The 26218-nt window shown below is 35.5% G+C and overlaps 1 protein-coding gene across 2 annotated transcripts in view; it reads left to right on the forward strand.

Annotated features, from left to right (window-relative positions):
- Positions 1-26218, forward strand: part of LOC136032265 (uncharacterized) — a 231232-nt gene that overhangs the window by 104186 nt on the left and 100828 nt on the right. Inside the window, exon 10 of one of the 2 annotated variants that reach the window (XM_065712514.1) lies at positions 8839-9023. The exons of the other annotated variant lie outside the window; for it this stretch is intronic. Within the exon in view, the coding sequence (XP_065568586.1) occupies positions 8839-9023 (185 nt within the window). The remainder of the gene's footprint in view (positions 1-8838; positions 9024-26218) is intronic. 2 annotated transcript variants of the gene reach the window in all.

Genomic DNA, 26218 nt, shown 5'->3' on the forward strand with positions numbered 1-26218 from the left:
AAACAGGTATTTTTTACTTACGAAGGGGTGATCAGATCTTAATGAAATTTGATTTTTGGAAGAATATCGTATCTCAGAAATCTTATTCTAAATCCCGACCGGATCCGGTGACATTGGATGAGTTGGCGGGGGGGGAACCTAAAATCTTGGAAAAAGCTTAGAGTGGAGGGATCAGGATGATATTTGGTGGTAAAAATAATCATAAGTCCTAGATACGTGATTGAAATAACTGGAACTGATCTGCTCTCTTTGGGGGAGTTGGGGGGAGGAGGGTTAATTCTGAAAAATTTTAAAAATGAGGTATTTTTAACTTACGAAGGGGTGATTGGATCTTAGTGAAATTTGATGTTTGGAAGGATATAGTGTCTCGGAGCTCTTATTTTAAACCCCGGCCGGATCTGGTAACATTGGGAGGAGTTGAGGGGACCTAAAATCTTGGGAAACGCTTAGACTGGAGGGATCAGAATGAAACTTGATGGGGAAAATAATTATAAGTCCTAGATAGGTGATTGATATAACCGGAACGTATCCGCTCTCTTTGGGAGAGATACCTTCACTTCACATCTAATCATCCTCCAAAGGTTAAAAGAGGTGTGGTAATATCTCTTGTGAATAGAGTACCTAATATCTGTTCAAAGCCGTATATTAAAAAAGAATTAAATTTTACTACAGACATACTTCTGGCAACGGGTACCCAATTTCTCTCATAAATACTATTATTGCTCAAAGATTAAAGATGCATTCTTCTAAAGCCTTAAATCCCACACCAGAAAACGATTCGAATAATCCCACAAGCATGATTTACCTACCTTGTATTCTGAAAATTACTTTAAAACTGAAAAAAGTTCGTTTAAAATGCAATTTACGTGTTGTATTCACAAGTAATTTAAGTATAATGAATCTTCTCAATTTTGGTAAGGATAAAACCCCAGTTACTCGTCTAAGAGAGGTGTATCAAATAACATGCAGTTGTGGAAATTATTATATTGGTCGAACCCACCAAAATTTAGGAACAAGATTACAGCAACACAAAGAAAGTATTGAAAAAGCATTAAAATCTAGAAATAACTACATATCTTTCGATTCAGCTTTAAGCAATCATATTTTTGAAAATCCAAACCATTATGTTCTATTTGACGAAACAATTCTAATTAGTAATTATCTAGGAATCAAACAAACTGTCCGCAAGACAGTCGAAATCCAATTAAACTTAAATAATGATACATTTTTGAATAGAGGCTTGGGAGAATACACACTCAACCCTATGTACACAAAATTAATTATAGAAAAAAATCTAATTCAAAATAAAACAAAAATAGGAACGAATAAAAACAAGCCCAATCCCAAAAGAACTACAAGATTAGCTGCAGAGAAGGCAAATATCGCAATGAGAAATTATTCCAATTTTTAATAAATACAATTAGTTCAATGAATGAACCTTTTTAGCTTGTAAAATGTTAGCTTTTATCACATAGTCCTGGAGAACTTTTCGCTAAGAAGTAATGATGCCAAGGATATTAAAAAAAATGGATTTTTAACCGAAAACTTTTATTGTAAGTGTTTTATTGTTTATCATTTTCTTTGCTGAAGATGGCCCTTAGATATAGGGCCGAAATATTCAAGTAAATTTTGTTGGTTCACTGTCTTGGGAAAAAAGTCCTCATTATTCTCTCTTCTTTAGTTGTATTATGGAAAGGCAGTGCATTTCCATGTGCATCACGCTTACGGCGAGCTTTACTTGACCAAAGATATTTTTATAGCTTACTTGACCAAAGATATTATTCATTTTATTAGTTTAGGGAAAAAACACGCGAACATTATTAATCAACAAACGTTTCTGGAATCTTGCAGAAGGAAAAAAAAAATTATTTCTAAATCCTTAAGGCATAAATTTCACTTAAACACTTTACGAGAGTCACAGTTCACACATAAATTACAGCTAAAAACATTGAATCATATTATGAAGGACAAAAAACACAGAAGAGTGATTTCACAGAAGTGTAATTTCCTCAGAACGAAAATCACTCGAAAATTTTCTGTCCCAGAGTTTGTCTACTGATGATTTTTTGCAGATTGTTAGGATGGAAAGGAATTTATTCCACCATGATTTCCGTGTGTCAAAAGAGAGACTCACTAATAAGTTTACAAGGTTGAAATATGAGTCTCAAATGTCCAACCCAGTTTACAATCCTAAGATAAGTCCTAGACCTGCGATTGTAAATATTTCATCTAAAAAGCTTAGCTAAGTTGAAGAAAAGGTCATAGAACAGGGGCCAAAATTTTCATTTTTACCGAAAAAGGTTCTAGTTGCAGACTTGGTAGCATCTTTAGAATCCTCTTTTCACAAATGTAGTGCTCTTTTTTCAAACCCAGATACAGTTAGATCTTTTTTGATTAACACTCTTTACAACACTTCATTAAAGCTTCCTAATTCTCCCAATAACGCAATGGAAAAATCATATGACAAAAAAGTTTTGAACAAACTCCGTAATGATTCCTCAATAATAATCACTAAAGCCGATAAAAGCAACTCCTTAGTAATTATGAATAAAACAGTTTATGATAGTAAAATTCAGTCACATTTAAATGATATAAACACTTATGTTAAATCAACCCATGCCCAGACTGATCAATTTGCTCAAAAAGTTATAAAAGAATTAAAAACTCTGAAAGAAAATGACAGAATCACCCCACAGGTGTACAATAAATTTCTCCCTCGTGGTATTTTTTTGCTCAAAGTTCTATGGATTACCAAAATTGTACAATCAAGGCATTCTTCTAAGACCCATTGTAGCTAGTACAAAATCACCTGCTTCAAACATTGGAAAATGGTTATGCACTGCATTTAAACCATTGTTTCCCTCCCAAAAATCTTATATAAAAAATTCAGTTGATCTTGTAGAAAAATTGAAACAGAAAGACATTTCTGAAAATTCCATATTAAGCAGCAAAATAAACTGGAAAACAATTATCATCTAATCAAAGATTCAGCGATAGATCTAGACATTGATGTTCTCATGCATTTGGTTAAATTATGTAACAAATATTCCATGCACTTCCAGTTTTGAGATTCATATTACAAAGAGGTAAGGGGCCTTCCTATGGGAGCACCTCTATCAGGCTTACTCGCAAATATTTTCGTCAAGAATCTTGAAAATTGGGCCCTGGATTCATATTTTTTTAATCATGTGTTTGGGGACGTTTCATCGACGATGTAATTTCAGTTTGGAATTATGGCGAAAATGAAAATTAAGGTTTTTAGAACATTTAAATACTTACGATAGAAACCTGCAATTTACTCTAGAGACCGAAACAGATGGAAAAATTCCTTTTTTAGATGTATTGACAATACGCAGTGTGAGTAAACTTGATTTTACGGTTTACAGAAAACCTACGCATAGTAATAGATACCTTCACTTCAAATTTTACCATCCTCCACAGGTTAAAAGAGGTGTGGTAATATCTCTTGAGGATAGAGTACTTGATATCTGTTCAGAGTCGTATATTAAAAAAGAGTTAAATTTTATTACAGATATACTTTTTGGCAACGGGTAACCAATTTCTCTCATAATTACTGTTATTGCTCAAAGATTAAAGATGTATTCTTCAAAAGCCTTAAATCCCACACCAGAAAACGATTCGAATAATCCCACAAGCACGATTTACCTACCTTATATTCCGAAAATTACTTCAAAACTGAAAAAGGTTATTTAAAAAACGAATTACGTGTTGCATTCATAATTAATTTAAGTATAATGAATCTTCTCAATTCTGGTAAGGATAAAACCTCAGTTACTTGTCTAAGAGGAGTGTATCAAATACCATGTAGTTGTGGAAAGTATGACATTGGTCGAACCCACAAAAATTTAGGAACAAGATTACAGCAACACAAAGAAACTATAGAAAAAGCATTAAAATCTAGAAATAACTCCATATCTTTCGATTCAGCTTTAAGCAATCATATTTTTGAAAATCCAAACCATTATGTTCTATTTGACGAAACAATTCTAATTAGCATTGACCTAGGAATCAAACAAACTGTCCGCGAGGCAATCGAAATCAAACCAAACTTAAATAATAATACATCCCTAAATAGAGACTTGGGTGAATACATACTCAACCCTATGTACACAAAATTAATTATAGAAAATAATCTAATTCAAAATAAAACAAAATAGGAGCGAATAAAAACAAGCCCAATCCCAAAAGAACTAAAAGATTAGCTACAGAGAAGGCAGATATCGCAATAAGAAATTATTCCAATTTTTAATAAATACAGTTAGTTTAATGAATGAACCTTTTTAGCTTGTAAAATTTTAGCTTTTATCACACAGTCTTTGGCTGAACTTTTCGTTAAGAAGTAATGATGCAAAGGCTATTTTAAAAAAGAATGGTTTTTTAACCGAAAACTTTTATTGTAAGTGTTTTATTGTTTATTATTTTCTTTGCTGAAGACAGCCCTTAGATATAGGGCTGAAATGTTCAAATAGGCTTTGTTGGTTCACTGTCTTGGGAAAAAAGTCCTCATTATTCTCTCTTCTGTAGTTGTATGACATAACCGGACCGGATCCGATCTCTTTGGTTGAGTTTTGGGGGGGGGGGGGTAATTCGGAAGAATTAGAAAAAATGAGGTGTTTTTGACTTCCGAAAGAGTGATCATATCTTAATGAAATTTCATACTTAGAAAGATCTCGAAACTCAGATCTCTTAATTTAAATCCCGACCGGATCCAGTGTCATTGGGGGGGGGGGGGACCAGAAATCTTGGAAAACCCTTTAAAGCGGAGAGATCAGGATGAAACTTGGCGGAAAGAATAAGTCCAAGTCCAAGATAAGTGACTGACATAACCGGACCAGATCCGCTCTCTTTGGTGGATTTGGGGGAGGGGGGGGAGTAATTCGGAAAATTTAGAAAAAATGAGGTATTTGTAACTTAAGAACGGATGATCAGATCTTAATAAAAATTTGATATATAGAAGGATCTTGTGCTTTAGAACTCTCATTTTAAATCAAAACCAGATTCGATGACATTAATGGGAGTTGGAGGGGGAAACTGGAATTCTTGGAAAGCGTGAAAATCGAGGTATCTTACGAATGGGTGATCAGATCTTAATGAATTTTGATATTTAGAAGGACCTCGTGACTCAGAGCTCTTTTTTTAATCCCGACGGGCACTAAGCCTCTGATTTTCCTTATAAAGCAATCTATTGATTCTTAGAATTTTTCTGGAGCTCATACCATGTGAGTTCTTGGCTCTTCTGATCTCGTCAAAAGTGCCTTCTGAAAACAGGCAGAACTGATATTTCTGGCCTGAAAAAACGATTTAGATAAGTCATAACATTATGGAAGAATTCCTATTTTTTCCCAGGGTGATTGTATAAGTTTGCAAATCAAGGAAAAGTTTGCATTCTCGGCAGCTAGAAGACAGGCAACAGTGATATTCAAATATACATACCTGCTACGTGCTGAATGCCAGGCCCTCGGTTGTGATCAAATTGTTTTAATATCCTCTCTCCATAAAAGGGTTGTGTTATCCTTCATGTCTTAAGCAGCTTCAGCTTTTCGACCCTTTATATGCTAAGAATATCTTACTATGGTTTATCCCCATAGGACAGGCGAGAAAAAATGAGTTGTCAGAAAATTCTTATTATTTTAATAGTTATTCACGAAAAATTAATTTCTTGAGGGAACAAGGAAGTATCGGAACGCTTATTTAAATCATAGGCCTTTTGGATAGCTAGCAATGAGTAATTATGTGCATTAATCAAATGAATTAGGACACGTGTATACAAAAAACGTAAGTCTTAGGAATCACCATTACTCATCCAATGCGGTGGTCTCATGAAATTGGTTGTGCTTTATCCCTCAAATGCAACCTCGATGATAACTCCACATGAAGGACCTTTTACTGAAATAAATTTTGTACATATCACTTCAAACACACCGCAATATTTTATATTGATCCTAAAAAAAAGTTTGCAATTAGATCTAAGATTGAAATCAAAATAGATTCAAACAATATTCTATGCCTTATAAAAGTCTCTATTTTTCATTAATGTAATTTAAGAGGTAACACAAAAGTATGGGTAGCTTATACTATAATTTAATAGGGTATAAGATGCCAATACTCTTTGATCAATACCATATACCTAGTCAAGTATATTTATAGTTACCTAGTCGAAATGTCAGTTTACTTTTCCGTTTTTTTTTTAATATCAAATGGAAAATTTTGGTACTTGTATGATAAACCCTCTACCGCTGAAGTCGTTCATTCGTTGATACATTATAGAACCGGTATTTTTGTTAGTTTCTTTCAGCTTAGGGTAAAACAAGACAAAAAAAAGCGAAAGAATAGATTATATAATTTGAACGTAATGTCGCCCAATATATAATTTGCGCTGTATATTTTTACTTTCGGGAGGGCGGGGGTAAAGTATTTGGATATTGTGTAGTTAGAAAACAATTCTTACTATATATGCAAAGTAATTGTACCTAACACATTAGGCATGTAGACCCGCTAGACTTTCCCCCTATCCCGTTAATGTGCAAATATATAGCCCAAATTTGTTTCTAAAGTAATACATTTTTATCATACTTTGGTATATTTCGTTAGAATTTAGCATCAGAGAAACATATTAGAAGAATATTAGGTATGGGGTATATTTTATAAGTACCAAAATCTAATCTTTTATCGGTGAATTTTTTTGTTGTTGTGTATAATTCATGCCATTTTAGTTAATCGGCTATCGAAAAACTGAGCACATAAACTGAGGAAATTGCTTCATCTTTCTCTTTTAAACTAGTTATAATAACCTGTAAATTGAACGGTTCTACTCCTTCCCGGGGTAACTCAGCCATGGACCAAACTTCTCTTTCCCCCGGTCCACTACTGCATATTCTGTTACAATCAAGCCCAGATGATATCCCAATTAAGGTCATAAGGTACTTTAAATAATTGTCCTGTCTCGTTCATAATCAGTTTTTTTTAATCTGTTTGGCCAGACTACTTAGAATTTTGCGGGTGATCTTGCCTAGCTTGTAGTGTTTGGATAAGAGAGCTGAATATACTACAGAAAACTAAAAGCTGACATTCTCTTTTCTAGATATCTTAGAGAAATAATTTAACTTCTCTTTTTTTGTGGTGGAGACAAAGATATTCAAGTTTAATAAAACTTACGTAATTAAAAGTGTAAGTTTTGTTTCCTTTTTGGGATTAGAAAGAGCAGAATTTTTGTTGTAAATGCAGGAAAGGGCTGTCCCTAAAATATTGTAGCACCGTTGCTAGAAAGGCCTTAAAACCATCTCAAAGGAAATATCATTTGAGCAATTTGACAGCTTCATCAGTTCCCTTTGTTTCTACCCGCTTTAATTGAGAACCTTACCGACACAGGAAACGTGTTATTTATGCTGTATGTGGATTGAACAGAAAGCGCTTTGCTTATCAATTAGTAAAACATTGATTTTATTTATTTTAACCCAGCCTTTCGTTTATGTTTCGAACTAATGGCACGATCAAAATCCCAATCAATATTTACCAACTTGAAAGGAAATATCACTTGAGTAATTTGGCAGCTTTGGGAGTTTTTGTAGTACTGGAAAAATTCTTTTATATCTCCTTTGCCTTTTAAACTGTGATCGAGGTTGAGGCTCGTCAAATGATTTTTAGGGTGTCGAATGGCCTTAAACACAACAGCGGTATCCCAGTGACGGTTCATATTTCCACTGGTGGCATGACATCTGTCTTATTTACTATGATTGCCTCAGATTAAGAGGTTTCTTTCTAAGCCAAGAATGGCTCATACGAAATTAAAGTCATTGCCTTTTTTCAGAAGTCTTTTACTATTTTTCACTGCAAGTCACTTTTAAATTTTAGTGACCAAGAAGCTTTATATTTGTGCCAATATTTATAAGTTTAAATCAAACCTTGCAGAGAAACTCCATACACAGACTTGGTGTCGTACGGACATGAATTAAACCGAGACAGAATTTTAGTTTTTTATCTCTATCCATTTCCTCCACAAAATTGGTCTTAATTCTAAGAAACAAATTCCGATTTGAAGTTGTTTTCCTAAGCAAATATTCATGGAAAAATAGTGACAAGTTTTGAAGTACTAAAAGATCTTACTTTTGGCAAGTCATTCGAAACCCTTAAGCATGCCATAAAGGAAACTTCATACTTAGACCTGGCCTTGTAGTCGCTTACTTTAAGTAATAACTAAGTTTTAGTTTCATATTTCTAACCTCTTTTACCAAGAAATTTACCAAAATTTTAGAATGTGTTTTTCTAAAGCAATGGTAATTCATAATTAACTCTAGATACTTCTTTTTTTCTCATGTAAATTTTTACGGTATTTTCATTATGTTTTTAATATTTTTCTTTAGCAAATCAACGGTTGGTGCATTAACGGTTGGTGCAAACAACGACTGGTGAAAAAAAAACGGTTGATAAAACCAACGCAGCAAACAACTGTTGGTCCAAAAAACATGATAATTGAAGATTATTTTTCTGTTCTTAACCACTAAAACCTCATTATTAAAAGAAAACAGTAATATAACATCGTGAAGATGGTAAAAAAATAAAAGATAGTGAAGAAAACGAATAATAACCAAACTTGAAAAAAAAACAGACAAAGCAGCAAAGAAAAATTGGTCTCAATGTCAATCAAGTGAGGGCTAAAAGCTAATGCCTGAATTATACTATTTATACTTGGAAAAATCATAAACAAAAATTAGGCACAGAAAAACATTAATTCTACTTAATAATCTTGCTAAAGATAGACTTTCTAACCAATGATCTGTTCTTTTGTTATGATTTCTAACCATAACAACTATTTTTTAGCTTTCACCTACTATCGATTTTAATCGATACACAGCAAACTCCTTCTTTCGGAATGTTCCTGTTTCTCATCAGTTAAATGCTATGTTTCAAATTAAAGAAAATTATCATAGACAGGATGAAGTCGAAACTGAAAATGAAGTCATGATTCAGCGACCACTTGCTCCTCCGCCAGCTGGTGCTACCAGGTAATAGTTAATATAATAACAAATTAGTGTACTGCATCATAAAGTCACTACACTATGTGGATAATAAATTTAGAGCTAAAAATTAAGCCACAATTCAGAGACTACGTGCTCCTGTACCAGTTGGTGCTACCTTGTATAGAGTGAGCTACATCACAAAGTCACCGTATAATATTATAAAAACAAATTTAGAGGTGAAAATGAAGTTATGATTAAGCAGCAACTTGGTCCTCCACAAGATGGTGCTACCAGGTAATTGTTAATATAATAATAAATTAGTGTACTGCATAATAAAGTGACTACATAATTTTAGGAAAATAAATTTAGAGCTAAAAATAAGGTCAAGATTCAGTGACCACGTGCTCCTCTACTAGCTGGTGCTATCACGTATAGAGTGCGCTACATCATAAAGTCACCGTGTAAAATTAAAAAAGCAAATTCAGAGGTGAAAATGAAGTTATGATTAAGCAGCAATTTGGTCCTCCACCCGTGGGTGCTACCAGGTAATAGTTAATATTATAATAAATTAGTGCACTGCAGCATAAAGTCACTACATAATGTTAGGAAAATAAATTTAGAGCTAAAAATAAGGTCAAGATTCTGTGACCACGTGCTCCTCTACTAGCTGGTGCTATCACTTATAGAGTACGCTACATCATAAAGTCACCGTGTAAAATTAAAAAAGCAAATTCAGAGGTGAAAATGAAGTTATGATTAAGCAGCAACTTGGTCCTCCACAAGATGGTGCTACCAGGTAATTGTTAATATAATAATAAATTAGTGTACTGCATAATAAAGTGACTATATAATGTTAGGAAAATAAATTTAGAGCTAAAAATAAGGTCAAGATTCAGTGACCACGTGCTCCTCTACTAGCTGGTGCTATCACGTATAGAGTGCGCTACATCATAAAGTCACCGTGTAAAATTAAAAAAGCAAATTCAGAGGTGAAAATGAAGTTATGATTAAGCAGCAACTTGGTCCTCCACAAGATGGTGCTACCAGGTAATAGTTAATATTATAATAAATTAGTGCACTGCAGCATAAAGTCACTACATAATGTTAGGAAAATAAATTTAGAGCTAAAAATTAAGCCACGATTCAGTGACCACGTGCTCCTCTACTAGTTGGTGCTACCACGTATAGAGTGTGCTACATCATAAAGTCACCGTGTAAAATTAAAAAAGCAAATTCAGAGGTGAAAATGAAGTTATGATTAAGCAGCAACTTGGTCCTCCACAAGATGGTGCTACCAGGTAATTGTTAATATAATAATAAATTAGTGTACTGCATAATAAAGTGACTACATAATGTTGGGAAAATAAATTTAGAGCTAAAAATAAGGTCAAGATTCAGTGACCACGTGCTCCTCTACTAGCTGGTGCTATCACGTATAGAGTGCGCTACATCATAAAGTCACCGTGTAAAATTAAAAAAGCAAATTCAGAGGTGAAAATGAAGTTATGATTAAGCAGCAACTTGGTCCTCCACAAGATGGTGCTACCAGGTAATTGTTAATATAGTAATAAATTAGTGCACTGCAGCATAAAGTCACTACATAATGTTAGGAAAATAAATTTAGAGCTAAAAATTAAGCCACGATTCAGTGACCACGTGCTCCTCTACTAGCTGGTGCTATCACGTATAGAGTGCGCTACATCATAAAGTCACCGTGTAAAATTAAAAAAGCAAATTCAGAGGTGAAAATGAAGTTATGATTAAGCAGCAACGTGGTCCTCCACAAGATGGTGCTACCAGGTAATAGTTAATATTATAATAAATTAGTGTACTGCATAATAAAGTGACTACATAATGTTAGGAAAATAAATTTAGAGCTAAAAATAAGGTCAAGATTCAGTGACCACGTGCTCCTCTACTAGCTGGTGCTATCACGTATAGAGTGCGCTACATCATAAAGTCACCGTGTAAAATTAAAAAAGCAAATTCAGAGGTGAAAATGAAGTTATGATTAAGCAGCAACTTGGTCCTCCACAAGATGGTGCTACCAGGTAATTGTTAATATAATAATAAATTAGTGTACTGCATAATAAAGTGACTACATAATGTTGGGAAAATAAATTTAGAGCTAAAAATAAGGTCAAGATTCAGTGACCACGTGCTCCTCTACTAGCTGGTGCTATCACGTATAGAGTGCGCTACATCATAAAGTCACCGTGTAAAATTAAAAAAGCAAATTCAGAGGTGAAAATGAAGTTATGATTAAGCAGCAACTTGGTCCTCCACAAGATGGTGCTACCAGGTAATTGTTAATATAATAATAAATTAGTGTACTGCATAATAAAGTGACTACATAATGTTAGGAAAATAAATTTAGAGCTAAAAATAAGGTCAAGATTCAGTGACCACGTGCTCCTCTACTAGCTGGTGCTATCACGTATAGAATGCGCTACATCATAAAGTCACCGTGTAAAATTAAAAAAGCAAATTCAGAGGTGAAAATGAAGTTATGATTAAGCAGCAACTTGGTCCTCCACCCGTGGGTGCTACCAGGTAATAGTTAATATAATAATAAATTAGTGTACTGCATCATAAAGTCACTAAATAATGTTAGGAAAATAAATATAGAGCTAAAAATTAAGTCAAGGTTCAGTGACCACATGCTCCTCTACCAGTTGGTGCTACCACGTATAGAGTGCGCTACATGATAAAATCACCGTATAGCATTAAAAAAGCGAATTTAGAGGTGAGAATGAAGTTATGATTAAGCAACAACTTGATCCTCCACCAGCTGGTGCTACTAGGCATAGTTAGTATTATAAGAAATTAGTATGGTACATCATAAAGTCACTGCATGTATAGTTAATTAAATAAAAAAAGTTTTTTTTCAACTGAAAGTAAGTAATGACATTAAAACTTAAAGCGAATAGAAATTATTTCGAATATGAAAGGGGCTGCTCCCTCCTCAACGCCTCGCTCTTTACGCTAAAGTTTTTTATTGTTTTAAAAAGTAAAGTTGTGAGAAAGAGTCAAACTTTAGCGTAAAGAGCGGGGTGTTTAGGAGGGAACTGCCCCCTATATATATGGAATAATTTCTGTTTGTTTTAAGTTTTAATGTCGCTCCTTATTTTCAAACAGTTCGTGGTAACAAACTGTAGTAAGGAGCGACCGGCTCAATAGTAAACAAAACTAGAAAAAACGGATTTTTGATGCTAAAAGATACATCAAAAGAATCAAATTTTCATGTTGATTCTAAATATATAAGTTTCATTAAATTTAGTCTTTGTCATCAAAAGTTACGAGCCTGAGAAAATTTGCCTTATTTTGGAAAATAGGGGGAAACATCCCCTAAAAGTCATAGAATCTTAACGAAAATCAAACCATCGTATTAAGCGTATCAGAAAACCCTATAGCAAAAATTTCAAGCTCCTATCTACAAAAATGTGGAATTTCGTATTTTTTGGCAGAAGACAAATCACGGGTGCGTGTTTTTTTTTTTTTTCCAGGGGTCATCGTATCGACTAAGTGGTCCTAGAGTGTCGCAAGAGGGCTCATTCTAATTGAAATGAAAAGTTCTAGTGCCCTTTTTAAGTGACCAAAAAAATTGGAGGGCACCTAGGCCCCCTCCCACGCTCATTCTTTTCCCAAAGTCAACGGATCAAGATTTTGAGATAGCCATTTTGTTCCAGATAGTCGGAAACCATAATAACTATGTCTTTGGGAATGACTTACTCCCCCACAATCCCTGGGGGAGGGGCTGCAAGTTACAAACTTTGACCAGTGTTTACATATGGTTATTGGGAAGTGTACAGACATTTTCAGGACGATTTTTTTGGTTTGGGGGTGGGGTTGAGGGGAGGGGGCTATGTGGGAGGATTTTTCCTTGGAGGAATATGCCATGGGGGAAGAAAAATTCAATGAAAAGAAAGCAGGATTTTCTAGCATTACTATAAAAAAACAATGAAAAGATAAACATGAAAACGTTTTTTTCAATTGAAAGTAAGGAGTAGCATTGAAACTTAAAACGAACGGAGATTATTACGCATATAAGGGGTTCTAAAAATACTTCAGCATAAAGAGCGAGGTATTTAGGAGGAGATAAATACCTCGCTACTTATGCTAAAGTATTTTTAGTAATTTCAACTATTTATTCTATAGCCTTTTCGATTCAGGGGTCATTTTTAAAGAATTAGGACAAACATTACGATTTAGTGTAAAGAGCGGGGTATTAAAGAGGATACAAACCCCCTTGTATCTTCTATATATATAAAAATAAGTTGTCTGTGTGTGGATCTGTGGATGGATCAGGTGACGTCATGTTTGTTCGCATATGACGTCTGAATTATTTCACACTAATACAAAAGAAGAAAAAAACTAAAAAAGGTAAAAACTACAAAAAAAAAACTAAAAAGAAAAAAAAACTAAAAAAGCTAAAAAACTAAAAAAAACTAAAAAAAGGTAAAAATCTAATAACTAAAAAAAAACTGAAAAAAATAAAAAAAGGCAAAAACTACAAAAAAAATAAAAACTAATAAAAAAACTAAAAAAGCTAAAAAACTAAAAAAAACTAAAAAAACTAAAAAAAGGTAAAAAACTAAAAAAACTAAAAACTAAAAAAGAAAAAAACTAAAAAAAAGGAAAAAACTGAAAAATAAAAGAGAAAAAGAAAACTAAAAAAATATGAATAAATATATATAAAAATAAGTTGTTTGTGGGTTATGTCTGTCTGTCTGTCTGTCGAGTGACGTCGTGTTTGTCCGCATATGACGTCTGAATTATTTCACACTAATACAAAAGAAGAAAAAAAACTAAAAAAGGTAAAAACTACAAAAAAAACTAAAAAGAAAAAAAACTAAAAAAGCTAAAAAACTAAAAAAAACTAAAAAAAGGTAAAAAACTAAAAAAAACTGAAAAAACTAAAAAAAGGCAAAAACTAAAAAAAAAACTAAAAACTAATAAAAAAAACTAAAAAAGCTAAAAAACTAAAAAAACTAAAAAAACTAAAAAAAGGTAAAAAAACAAAAAAAACTAAAAACTAAAAAAGAAAAAACTAAAAAAAAGGAAAAAACTGAAAAATAAGAGAAAAAGAAAACTAAAAAAATATTAATAAATATAAAAAATATAAATATAAATATAATATAAATTAGCAATCAACAAAGCACCGAGACACAAATGACGACCGGGACACAGGGAGTATAAATGACGACCAGGACATAAGTAAAAAAAAAAACTAAAAAAACTAAAAAAATGGTAAAAACTACAAAAAAACTAAAAACTAATAAAAAAACTAAAAAATCTAAAAATCTAAATAAACTAAAAAAGAAAAAAAAGAAAAAAGGAAAAAAATAAAGGAGAAAAACAAAACTAAAAAACGAATGTATATACAGACCGGGACACCGGGATACAAATGACGACCGGGACACAGGGAATATAAATGACGACCGGGACACAGGGACACAACTATAATGGGGACGCCGGGGGGCACAGGGGGATATAAATGACGACCGGGACACCGGGACACAAGGAATATAAATGACGCCCGGGACACTCAAAGAGAAATCACAGACTGGAACACCGGGACACAAATGACGACCGGGACACAGGGAATATAAATGACGACCGGGACACAGGGACATAACTATAAAGGGGACGCCGGGATGCACAGGGGGATATATAAATGACGATGGCGACTCAGGGAATGGTCGATTAGCAATCACCATCAACAAAACTCAAGGGCAATCATTAGAATCATGAGGTATAGATCTGAATACGGATTGTTTTCCCATGGACCATTATATGTTGCATGTTCAAGAGTCGGTAAACCTGACAATCTATTTATATGCACAGACAATGGGACAGCAAAGAATGTTGTATATTCGCAAGTTTTACGTAGTTAAAAACATATATATATATATATATATATATATATATATATATATATATATATATATATATATATATATATATATATATATCTATCTATATTCACAGGTGGGACATAGGGACACAACTACAATGGCGCGTAACTAATATGGCGCGTAACGACTTACGCGCGCGGGGGGGCTTGGGGGGGGGGCGCGAAGCGCCCCCACCAACTAGGTGTTGGGGTGGCGCGAAGCGCCACCCCAACAGCTAGTACATTATAAAAATATAAGAATATAAAAAGTTTGTTACGTAAGTTAATTCTTAAGTTACGCATATTTTTTACTAATAAAAACGTTCGTTAAAAGTTAAAAGTTCTAGTTGCCTTTTTAAGTAACCGAAAAATTGGAGGGCAACTAGGCCTCCTTCCCCACCCCTTATTTCTCAAAATTGTCTGATCAAAACTAATAGAAAGCCATTTAGCCAAAAAAAAGAATTAATATGCAAATTTTATTTTAATAATTTATGTACGGAGAGCCAAAATCAAACATACATTAATTCAAAAAAGTTCAGAAATTAAATAAAAAAAAACTAGTTTTTTTTAACTGAAAGTGAGGAGCGACATTAAAACATAAAACGAACAGAAATTACTCCGTATATGAAATGGGTTGTCCCCTCCGCAATCCCTCGCTCTTTACGCTAAAGTTTGACTCTTTGCCACGATTCTACTTTTTAAAACAATTAAAAACTTTAGCGTAAAGAGCGAGGGATTGCGGAGGGGACAACCCATTTCATATACGGAGTAATTTCTGTTCGTTTTAAGTTTTAATGTCGCTCCTTGCTTTCAGTTAAAAAAAACTAGTTTTTTTGGCTCACCGCACATGAATAATTAAAACAAAATTTGCCTATTAATCTTTTTTGGCTAAATGGCTTTCTCATAGTTTTTATCAGAAAATGTCGAGAAAGAAAGATGTGGGAGAGGAGTTCTGATTGCCCTCCTATTTTTTGGTTACTTAAAAAGGCAACTAGAACTTATAATTTTGTTTACGAACGTCTTTATTAGTAATAGATTTACGTAACTTACGAATTAACTTACGTAACGAACTTCTATTTTTGTATATTTTTATTACGCATATGAGTGGGTTTGTCCCCTCGTCAATACCGCGCTCTTTACACTTAACCTTGAATTTTGTCGCAATTCTCTAAGAATGACCCCTGAATCACAAATGCCGTAGAATAAATAGTTAAAATTACTAAACAAAATACGTTAGCATGACCTTAGACCTTAGATCCTCTAGAGCCAGGGGTGGCACATAGGGTGTCTACGAAACCCCGCTAGACTTCTCAGAGCCGAGCTGCAGCCTTGGCGTCCTCCCGCTGTCGTTGAAGAGATATCTCCGCATTACTCAGGTCTCGGTCGTACTGTCGTCGTAATTTTGACCTCTTTTTTGCCTCCCCTATGGGTGCCACTCATATACTGTATTCAGGAGTCGTTCCTCTGGCATACGGAGGACGTGGTCAAGGTATGTCCATCTCCTACGTTTCAGAAGGTCAGTAACTAATGGCTGACCGGTTCGCCGGCGAACTTCTATGTTGGTGACCTTTTCCTGCCACTATATGTTCAGGATTCTCCTAAGGCACATGTTTTCAAAGGCTAGGACACGTTTCTCTAGCTGGGTGTTTAGTTTCCAGCATTCACTAGCATAGAGGAGGATGGACATCACATTGCTATTCAGGAGGCGGAGCTTCAAGCGCATAGAGTATTTACTACTGCGCCAGACTGGTTTCAACTTGCTAAAAGCCGATGTCGCTTGTCCAATTTTCCTCTTGATTTCGTTGGCTATTTCACCATCGTATTCGATCCAACTCCCAAGATATTTAAATTCCTTGACCTACTCAATAGTTTTATTTTTGCATTTTAATATGAGTGGGGAGTCAGATGTGGCCATATTCTTTGTTTTACTGACATTTACTGCAAGTCCCATTTTCTCGGCCTTTTCGTCTATGGCGTCGAGTAGCAGCTGCAGTCGCAGTTTCGCTTCTTCAAGAAGAACAACGTCATCTGCGAAGTCCAAATCGGAGATCAGTCGGCTGCTAATCTTCACTCCAATGCCTGAAGACTGCCGTAGAATATAGTCCATTACAATGACAAACAGAAACGGGGATAGGACACACCCTTGTTTGACGCCAGACATTATCTTGAAGAAACGCGTGTCCCCATTTTCTGTGCGTACACAGCATTCACTATCCTCATATAGTGCGATTATCATTTTGACTAGTTTATCAGGTACTCCGTAATAATTCAAAATCTTCCATAAAGTTAGCATGAAGAGCAAGGTATTGAAAAGGAGGCGAAATCCCTCATATACGTAATAATTTCTGTTCGTTTTAAATGCTGTTCCTTACTTTTAGTTGATTTTTTTTTTTTATTGATTTTCTCTTTTTTTACTTAATGCTACAAAATCCTGCACCCCATCATGGAAATACTCTTCCCCCATGATAAATTTCTGTATTCCAAATAAACATAAAGGTCCTCCCTTGTAACACCCTCCCTCAGACCCTCCCGTAAGCAGAAGAAATCCCCCTGAAAACGTTTGTACACTTCCCAATAACCATTACTATATGTAAACAATGGTCAAAGTTTGTAACTCGCGGCCCCACCCCCGGGGATTGCGGGAGAGTAAGTCATTCCCAAAGACATAGTTATTATGGCTTCCGACTATGCGGAACAACATGGCTATCTCAAAATTTTGATTCGTTGACTTTGGGAATAAAATGAGCGTGGGAGGGGGCCTAGGTGCCCCACAATTTGTTTGGTCACTCAAAAGGGCACTAGAAATTTTAATTTCCATTAGAATGAGCCCTCTTGCGATATTATAGGACCAATGGGTCGATACGATTACCCCAGGAAAAAAAAACAACAACAAATAAGCATGCATCCCTGATTAGTCTTCTGGCAAAAAATACCAAATTCCACATTTTTGTAGATAGGAGCTTGAAACTTCTACAGTAGGGTTCTCTGATAAGCTGAATCTGATGGTGTGTTTTTTTTAAGATTCTGTGACTTTTAGGGGGTGTTTCTCTCTGTTTTTCTAAAATAAGGCAAATTTTCTCAGGCTCGTAACTTTTGAATCGGTAACACTAAACTTGACGAAACTTATATACTTAAATTCAACATAAAAATCCAATTTTTTTGTATCTATTGGTATCAAAATTCCGTTTTTATGGCACTTGGCATTAACCAAGTGACATTTAGCAATCGCAAATTCTGTCGGTCTATCGGTCCCGGTTTTGCTACTTTAAGCACTTCCAGGTAAGCTAGGACGATGAAATTTGGCAGGCGTATAAGGGACCGGACCAGATTAAATAAGAAATAGAAATTGTTTTCTCAATTTGACCATCTGGAGTGGAGTGGGGGGCCCGTTAATTCGGAAAAAATAGAAAAAGGAAGTATTTTTAACTTACGAACGGTTGATCAGGTATTAATGAAATTTGATGTTTGGAAGGATATTGTGTCTCAGAGCTGTTGTTTTGATACCCGACCGGACCTGGTGACATTGGGGGGGGGAAGTTGGGAGAGGGAAACCTAATATCTTCGAAAACACAGAGTGGAGGGATTAATAATATCCCCCACAGAGTGGGGGTTAATTCTGAAAAATTAGAAAAAATTAGTATTTTTGACTTACGAACGGGTGATTGGATCTCAATGAAATTCGATATTTAGAAGGATATCGTGTCTCAAGGCTGTTATTTTAAATCCTGACCGGATCTGGTGACACTGGGGGGATTTTGGGGTGGGGAGCCTAAAATAATGGAAAAAGCTCAGATTGGACGGATCGGGATGAAACTTGGTGGGGAAAATGAGCAGAAGTCTTAGATACGTGATTGACATAAGTGGAATGGATCTGCTCTATTGGGGTTAATTCAGTTAATACTGAAAAAATTAAAAAAAAATGACGTATTTTTTACTTACGAAGAACAGATCGGATCTTCATGAAACTTCATATTTAGAAGGACCTCGTAACTCAGATCTCTTATTTTAAATCTCAACCGGATTGAGCTTCATCGGGGGGGGGGGGGGGGCAGTTGGGGGGGGGGGTCGGAAATCTTGGAAAATACTTAAAGCGGAGAGATCAGGATGAAACTGGATGGGAAGAATAACAGCCTGTCTAAGATACGTGACTGACATAACTGAACCAGATCTGCTCCCTTTGGTGGAGTTGGGGGGGGGGAGAATTTGGAAAAATGAGGTATTTGTAACTTACGAAAGGGTGACCAGATCTTAATGAAATTTGATATTTAAAAGGATTTTGTGCTTTAAAGCTCTAATTTTAAATTCCAACCAGATCCTGTGATATTGGGGGAGTTGGAGGGGTAAACCGGAATTCTTGGAAAACGTGAAAATTGGGGTATCTTTATCTTACGAATAGGTGATCGGATCTTAATGAAATTTGATATTTAGAAGGAATTCATGTCTCATAGCTTTTATTTCAAATTCTGACCAGATTGTTTGACATTGGGGGGAGCTGGAGGGGGAAATCTTGGAAAACATTTGGAGTGGATGAATCGGGATGAAGCTTGGTGGATAGAATAAGCAAATGTCCTTGACACGTGATTGACGTAACTGTACTGGATTCGCTCTCTTTGGGGGAGTTGGGGGGAGGGGTTCAGTGATTTGGCGAGTTTGGTGCTTCTAGACGTGGTAAGGCGATGAAAATGTGTAGGCGTGTCAGGGAGCTTCACGAATTGACTTGATAAAGTCGTTTTCCTCGATTTGACCATCTGGGGGGCGAAAGGGAGAGGAAAAATTAGAAAAAATAAGTTATTTATAACTTACGAGCGGGTGATCGGATCTTAATGAATTTTGATATTTAGAAGGACATCGTGACTCAGAGCTCTTATATTAAATCCTGACCGGCATTAAACCTCTGATTTTCCTTTTAAATCAATCAATTGATTCTTAGAATTTTGTTAGAGCTCATACCATATGAGCTCTTGGCTCTTAGCTCTTCTTGCCTTGTCACAAGTGCCATATGAACTCTTAGCTCTTGCTTAGAGTTTCAGTTGCTATTGAGCCGGGTCGCTCCTTACTACAGTTCATTACCACGAACTGTTTGATATAATAATATATGTACTACCAGGTATAGTTGACATAGTAATAAACTGGCATGCTACATAATATTATCACCATCTACTCTTTTTAAAAGACCTATAACTGTATATTTGTCTCAAAAACGACTCGATATATTTTTCTGAAAATTAGCCCACCAACATTTTTGACTTCAAAAGACAATTTAGATAGGTTAAGACTTTGGGAAAATTCTTTTTTTCCTGAAGATCTTATTAATCACTAGCTGTTGGGGTGGCGCTTCGCACCACCCCAACACCTAGTTGGTGGGGGCACTTCACGCAACCCCCAAGCCCCCCCCGCGCGCGTAAGTCGTTACGCGCCATTGTAGTTGTGTCCCTGTGTCCCACCTGTGAATATAGAAAGATATATATATATATATATATATATATATATATATATATATATCTATATATATAAAAATAAGTTGTCTGTCTGTGTGTCTGTCTGTGGATCAGGTGACGTCATGTTTCTGTGTCCACTGACGTCATGAAATTAGTTGTCGTCATTTTTGCTTTGACGGTGACGTCATTCAAGATTTTTAAGACATATGTTCACGTAGAAATCTATTAATGTTTAAGTTTACAATGACTGATGAACTTACCATGGCAAAAGCCGATGAAGATGCTCAAAGAGTTTATGCCAAAAAACTTGCTGCTGATAGAGAAAGTCAGAAAAGAAAGCGTGCCGAGGAATCAAAAGAGCAGCAAGGAAACAGGCTTGAGGCTAAAGAACGCAAAACCGCGCAGTTAGATGAAGATCCACCTGGACAGCGAGAGTCAAAACATATCAAAACTGAAAATGATAGCGATGATGATTGGGTTTGGGATTTTGACTTGGATAAGGTCATCAATGCCTACCAGATTTTAGTTAAAAAAACAAAGGTTCGGCGATATGTATTTCATAGTGAAGCTGAAAAATAAAGAAGAAAAAGAAAACTGAAAAAAGAAAAAATGTAAAAAACTAAAAAATACTAAAAAGAAAAACACTCAAAGAGAAATTACAGACCGGGACACAAATGACGACCGGGACAGAGGGAATATAAATAACGACCGGGACACTCAAAGAGAAATTACAGACTGGGATACCGGGACACAAATGACGACCGGGACACAGGGAATATAAATGACAACCAGGACACAGGTATTTAAGAATATCGTTCAAAGACAAATTTTTAATTGTAAGAAGACCGTTGAAAGAGAAATTTCTAATTGTAAAATGACTGAAGAACCTACAATGGCAACGGTACCACCATCGAAGTAGATAACCAGTGGGTTGTTCCATATTCCCCATTATTATAAAATACATTTAATGCACACATAAACGTTGAATACTGTAACTCCGTAAAGGCAATCAAATACATATGTAAATACGTCAACAAAGGCAGTGACATAGCAGTTTTTGGCTTGCAGCCCAAAATCAAAGATTTCGACGAAATCGTACAATATCAGGCTGGAAGATACATAAGCAGTAATGAAGCTGTTTGGCGAATTCTTTCATTTCCGATACATGAACGTAGTCCAGCTGTTGTTCACTTAGCGGTACATTTACAGAATGGTCAACGTGTTTATTTCTCGGAAACCAACGTGCAACAAAAAGCCCTGAATCCACCGGATACAAAATTAACAGCTTTTTTTTCGCTTTGCAAAAATGATTCTTTTGCAAAAAAACTGCTGTATACTGAAGTGCCTTCGTATTACACGTGGAATACTAAAAATAAAGTATTTGAACGTCGAAAACAGGGTAAGTCAGTCGACGGCCAACCTACCATCTTCAAAGATACCACGATAGGAAGACTCTACACCGGTCACCCCAATCAACATGAATGCTTCTTTCTACGCCTGCTTTTGGTGAATGTACCCGGTCCGACATCCTTTGAGTATTTGAGAACTGTAAACGGTACTATACATGACACTTACCGTAGTGCATGCCAAGCTCTGAATTTATTGGAGAATGACCAACACTGGGATAACTGCATCAATGACGCGTGCGAAACGTCAACCCCAAGTGAAATTCGTGCATTGTTTGGCATCATTTTAACAACTTGCTCTCCATCAGCTCCTACAGAGTTATGGGGAAAATGTAAGTCAAAAATGTACGTAGATATACTCCATCGAAAACAGTTAGAGACGTCAGATATGACTTTTGATTTTACATCAGAAATTTATAACTACACTTTAGTTATTATAGAAGATTTGTGCGTACGTATGGCAAACAAACCTCTTCAGGATTTGGGAATGCCTTCATCTAACCGTATCGCTGCTGTTTCGACATGTGTAGAATTGGATCGTGAACAAAGTTACAGTATGAGTGATCTATTGTCGTATGTACAAAATAACATTTCCAAGTTAACGTCGGAACAAAAAGACATTTATGATACGATACTCAATTTCGGGACGTATACAACTACCTGCTGATTTCTGTAATTTAGTGACGTCCAAAAATGAATTGATTGAAAAAGTATTTCCGAATATTCTAAAATATTATAAAAATAATAAATGGCTAAGTGAAAGAGCGATTCTCGCACCCAAAAATATAGACGTCCACGAAATCAACAATATTGTTTTGACCAAGATTCGAGACCAGGCAGTCCTTTACAAGTCAATCGACACAGTTTTGGAACCAAATGAAGCGGTTAAGTATGCATGTTTGTTTGTTTGTAAAAAGAGCGTTTGCATATGACGTCATTATTAGTACATACGGCTTTGTATATGCACAGACAATGGGAAAGCCAAGAATGTTGTATATTCGCAATTTTTACGTAGTTTAACTCCTGCAGACGAAATGAATGCTTGCCTGAAAAATTCTAATTTATGGGCACACGTAAAAATATTAAAATTAACTACAAATATGCGTGTCCGATTGCAAAACGATGACTCTGGTCAAACATTTTCAGATCAATTGCTGGCAATTGGAAACGGAAAGCTCCCAGTAGTGGGAAAGCCAAAAATGTTGTATATTCGCAATTTTTACGTAGTTTGAAACACATATAAAAATCTATCTATATTCACAGGTGGGACACAGGGACACAACTACAATGGCGCGTAACTAATATGGCGCGTAACGACTTACGCGCGCGGGGGGGCTTGGGGGGGCGCGAACCGCCCCACCAACTAGGTGTTGGGGTGGTGCGAAGCATCACCCCAACAGCTAGTATATATATATATATATATATGTTTTTAACTACGTAAAACTTGCGAATATACAACATTCTTCGATGTCCCATTGTCTGTGCATATAAATAGATTGTCAGGTTTACCGACTCTTGAACATGCAACATAAAATTGTCCATGGGAAAAACAATCCGTATTCAAATCTATACCTGATTATTCTAATGATTGCCCTTGAGCTTTGTTGATGGTGATTGCTAATCGAACATTCCCTGTGTCCCCGTCGTCATTTAAATATCCCCCTGTGCCCCCGGCATCCCCCTTGTAGTTGTGTCCCTGTGTCCCGGTCGTCATTTATATTCCCAGTATCCCGGTCGTCATTTGTGTCCCAGTGTCCCAGTCTGTAATTTCTCTTTGAGCGTCCCAGTCGTCATTTATATTCCCTGTGTCCCAGTCGTCATTTGTGTCCCGGTGTCCCGGTCTGTAATTTATCTTTGAGTGTCCCGGTCGTCATTTATATCTCCCGGTTGTTATTTGTGTCCCAGTGTCCCAGTTTGTAATTTCTCTTTGAGTGTCCCAGTCGTCATTTATATTCCCTGTGTCCCAGTTTTTAGTTTTCTTTTTCTCCTTTCTTTTTCAGTTTTTTCCTTTTTTTAGTTTTTTTCTTTTTCAGTTTTAAGTTTTTTAGTTTTTTTTATTAGTTTTTGTTTTTTTTTTCTTTTTAGTTTTTTGTAGTTTTTACCTTTTTTTAGTTTTTTTAGTTTTTTTCTTTTTTAGTTTTTAGTTTTTTACCTTTTTTTTTAGTTTTTTTTAGTTTTTTAGCTTTTTTAGTTTTTTTAGTATTTTCTTTTTAGTTTTTTTTGTAGTTTTTACCTTTTTTAGTTTTTTTTCTTCTTTTGCATTAATGCTAAAGCCAAGGTTCGAACCTAGAACCTCTCGGACCTGGAACATAACGCTTTACCAGCTCAGCTACTTCGGCACGCTTTCTTTTCTTACTTTCTCTATGGCATAGACTCTTTAAGCAGCTTCCTCGGCTGTTGCCATTGTAGGTTCTTCAGTCATTTTACAATTAAACATTTTTCCGTCCACGATCTTCTTACAATTAAAAATTTGTCTTTGAACGAATTTCTTAAATACCTTTAATGACGTCACCGTCATAACAAACATGACGACAACTAACTTCATGACGACATGATGACATGACGTCACTCGACAGACATAACCCACAGACAACTTATTTATATATATATAGATAGATGTTTAGTGTCAATAGCGTCATCTGAAAATGTGCAAGGTGACGAATGAATCCGAGCAGCTAAAGCAAAAGGCAGGAAAAAAAAACTGTGATAATGATGAATAAAAATAAAGAACAAAGAAAAACTCGGTTATAAGACATACGGCAACAAGCATCACATAGAATTATGAATAAAAATGACACACAACGGAATTTCCGGTTAGATGACATGTTTTATACATGATGATTTTATTTGCTGGGGGTAATTCTTGTCAGTGCTAATCTGTTCAATTCCGATGCAACTGTAGTAAAACATTTGATTTGTCAATTAAAAACAGTTATCTCTAGAAATCCATCCATATATATATAAATAAGTTGCTTGTATACTGACGTCATGTTTGTCGACTGACGTCATTATAAGGATTGAGCATTATGCCGTCATGAAGTTGTTTGACGACTGACGTCAAGTTTGTCGACTTATATGACGTCATTATAAGTATACAAGAAGGCCTTTCAAAGAGAAATTTTTAATATAGATCTTAAAATGACAGAAGAAACAGCAAAGGAAGCTGCTCAAAGAGTTAATTCAAAGAGAAATTTTAATATAAATCCTACAATGGCAGAAGAAACAGCCGAGGAAGCTGCTCAAAGAGGTAATGCCAAAAGGCTTGCGACTAATAGAGAAAGTATGAAAAGAAAGCTTGCAGAGGAATCACAACAATAGCGTGAAAACAGGCTTGCTTCTCAAAGAGAAATCACCAAAAGAAAGTGTGCCGAGGAATCACAAGAGCAACCTGAAAATTTTCGCCTGGCATTCAGGTACAGCCCAGTCGATGATTATAGCTTGAGTAGATGTGTTCAAATCGGGACTATGTCTAAAATTACCTCGAGATATTATTCTTCATAAGCGAAACGTTCAGTTTGTAAGAATTGCTGAAACTCATCGATGCTACGATGCCTTACAATATCCTATCATTTTTTTGGGATGGAGCAGACGGCTCCATCCCAAATTGCAAGATCCATCCACTAACAAACAAACGGATAAGAAGTGCAGCGCAATGAATTATTATTCCTATAGACTTGGAAGATTATTATTCCTTGGAAGATTAACGATTTTACCTTCGTCACATGCTGGCAGTCCCCGTCATATGCATGAATATGCTCAAGATACTATTGCGTATGTTCGTCTCTATGATCGTCCAGATTTATTTATTACATTTACATGTAATCAATCTTGGGACGAGATACGAAAGCTTTTACTTCAAGGACAATCGGCGGTTCATAGACATGACATTACGGCCCGTGTCTTCCGGCAAAAGTTGAAATCACTGATAAACTAAATAGTAAAACTTAAAGTGTTTGGGTCAGTGCAATGCTGGATGTACTCAGTGAAATGGCAAAAACGAGGATTGCCACACGCACATATTTTAATCTGGCTACATGATAAAATTACTTCCAATAAAATTAACGATGTGATTTCCGCTTTAATTCCTGATGAAAATGTCGATAAGAGCTTATATGATATTGTTGTAAATAATATGATACATGGACCTTGCGGTGCACTGAATGAAAAATCACCATGCATGGCCAAAGGGAGGTGCACAAAGCAATATCGTCGAATTTTAGTACCCAACACAATTACTGGCAATGATGGTTACCCACAATATAGAAGAAGATCTACTGAAGATGGCGGTAAAACAGCAATAATAAAGAAGCATAACGGTACCACCATCGAAGTAGATAATCATTGGGTTGTTCCATATTCACCTTTATTGTCAAAAACATTTAATGCACACATAAACGTTGAATACTGTAACTCCGTAAAGGCAATCAAATACATATGTAAATACGTCACCAAAGGCAGTGACATGGCAGTTTTTGGCTTGCAGTCCGAAATCAGTGATAT

This window comes from Artemia franciscana, chromosome 10 (genome assembly GCF_032884065.1).
Source record: "Artemia franciscana chromosome 10, ASM3288406v1, whole genome shotgun sequence".
Taxonomy (NCBI): domain Eukaryota; kingdom Metazoa; phylum Arthropoda; class Branchiopoda; order Anostraca; family Artemiidae; genus Artemia; species Artemia franciscana.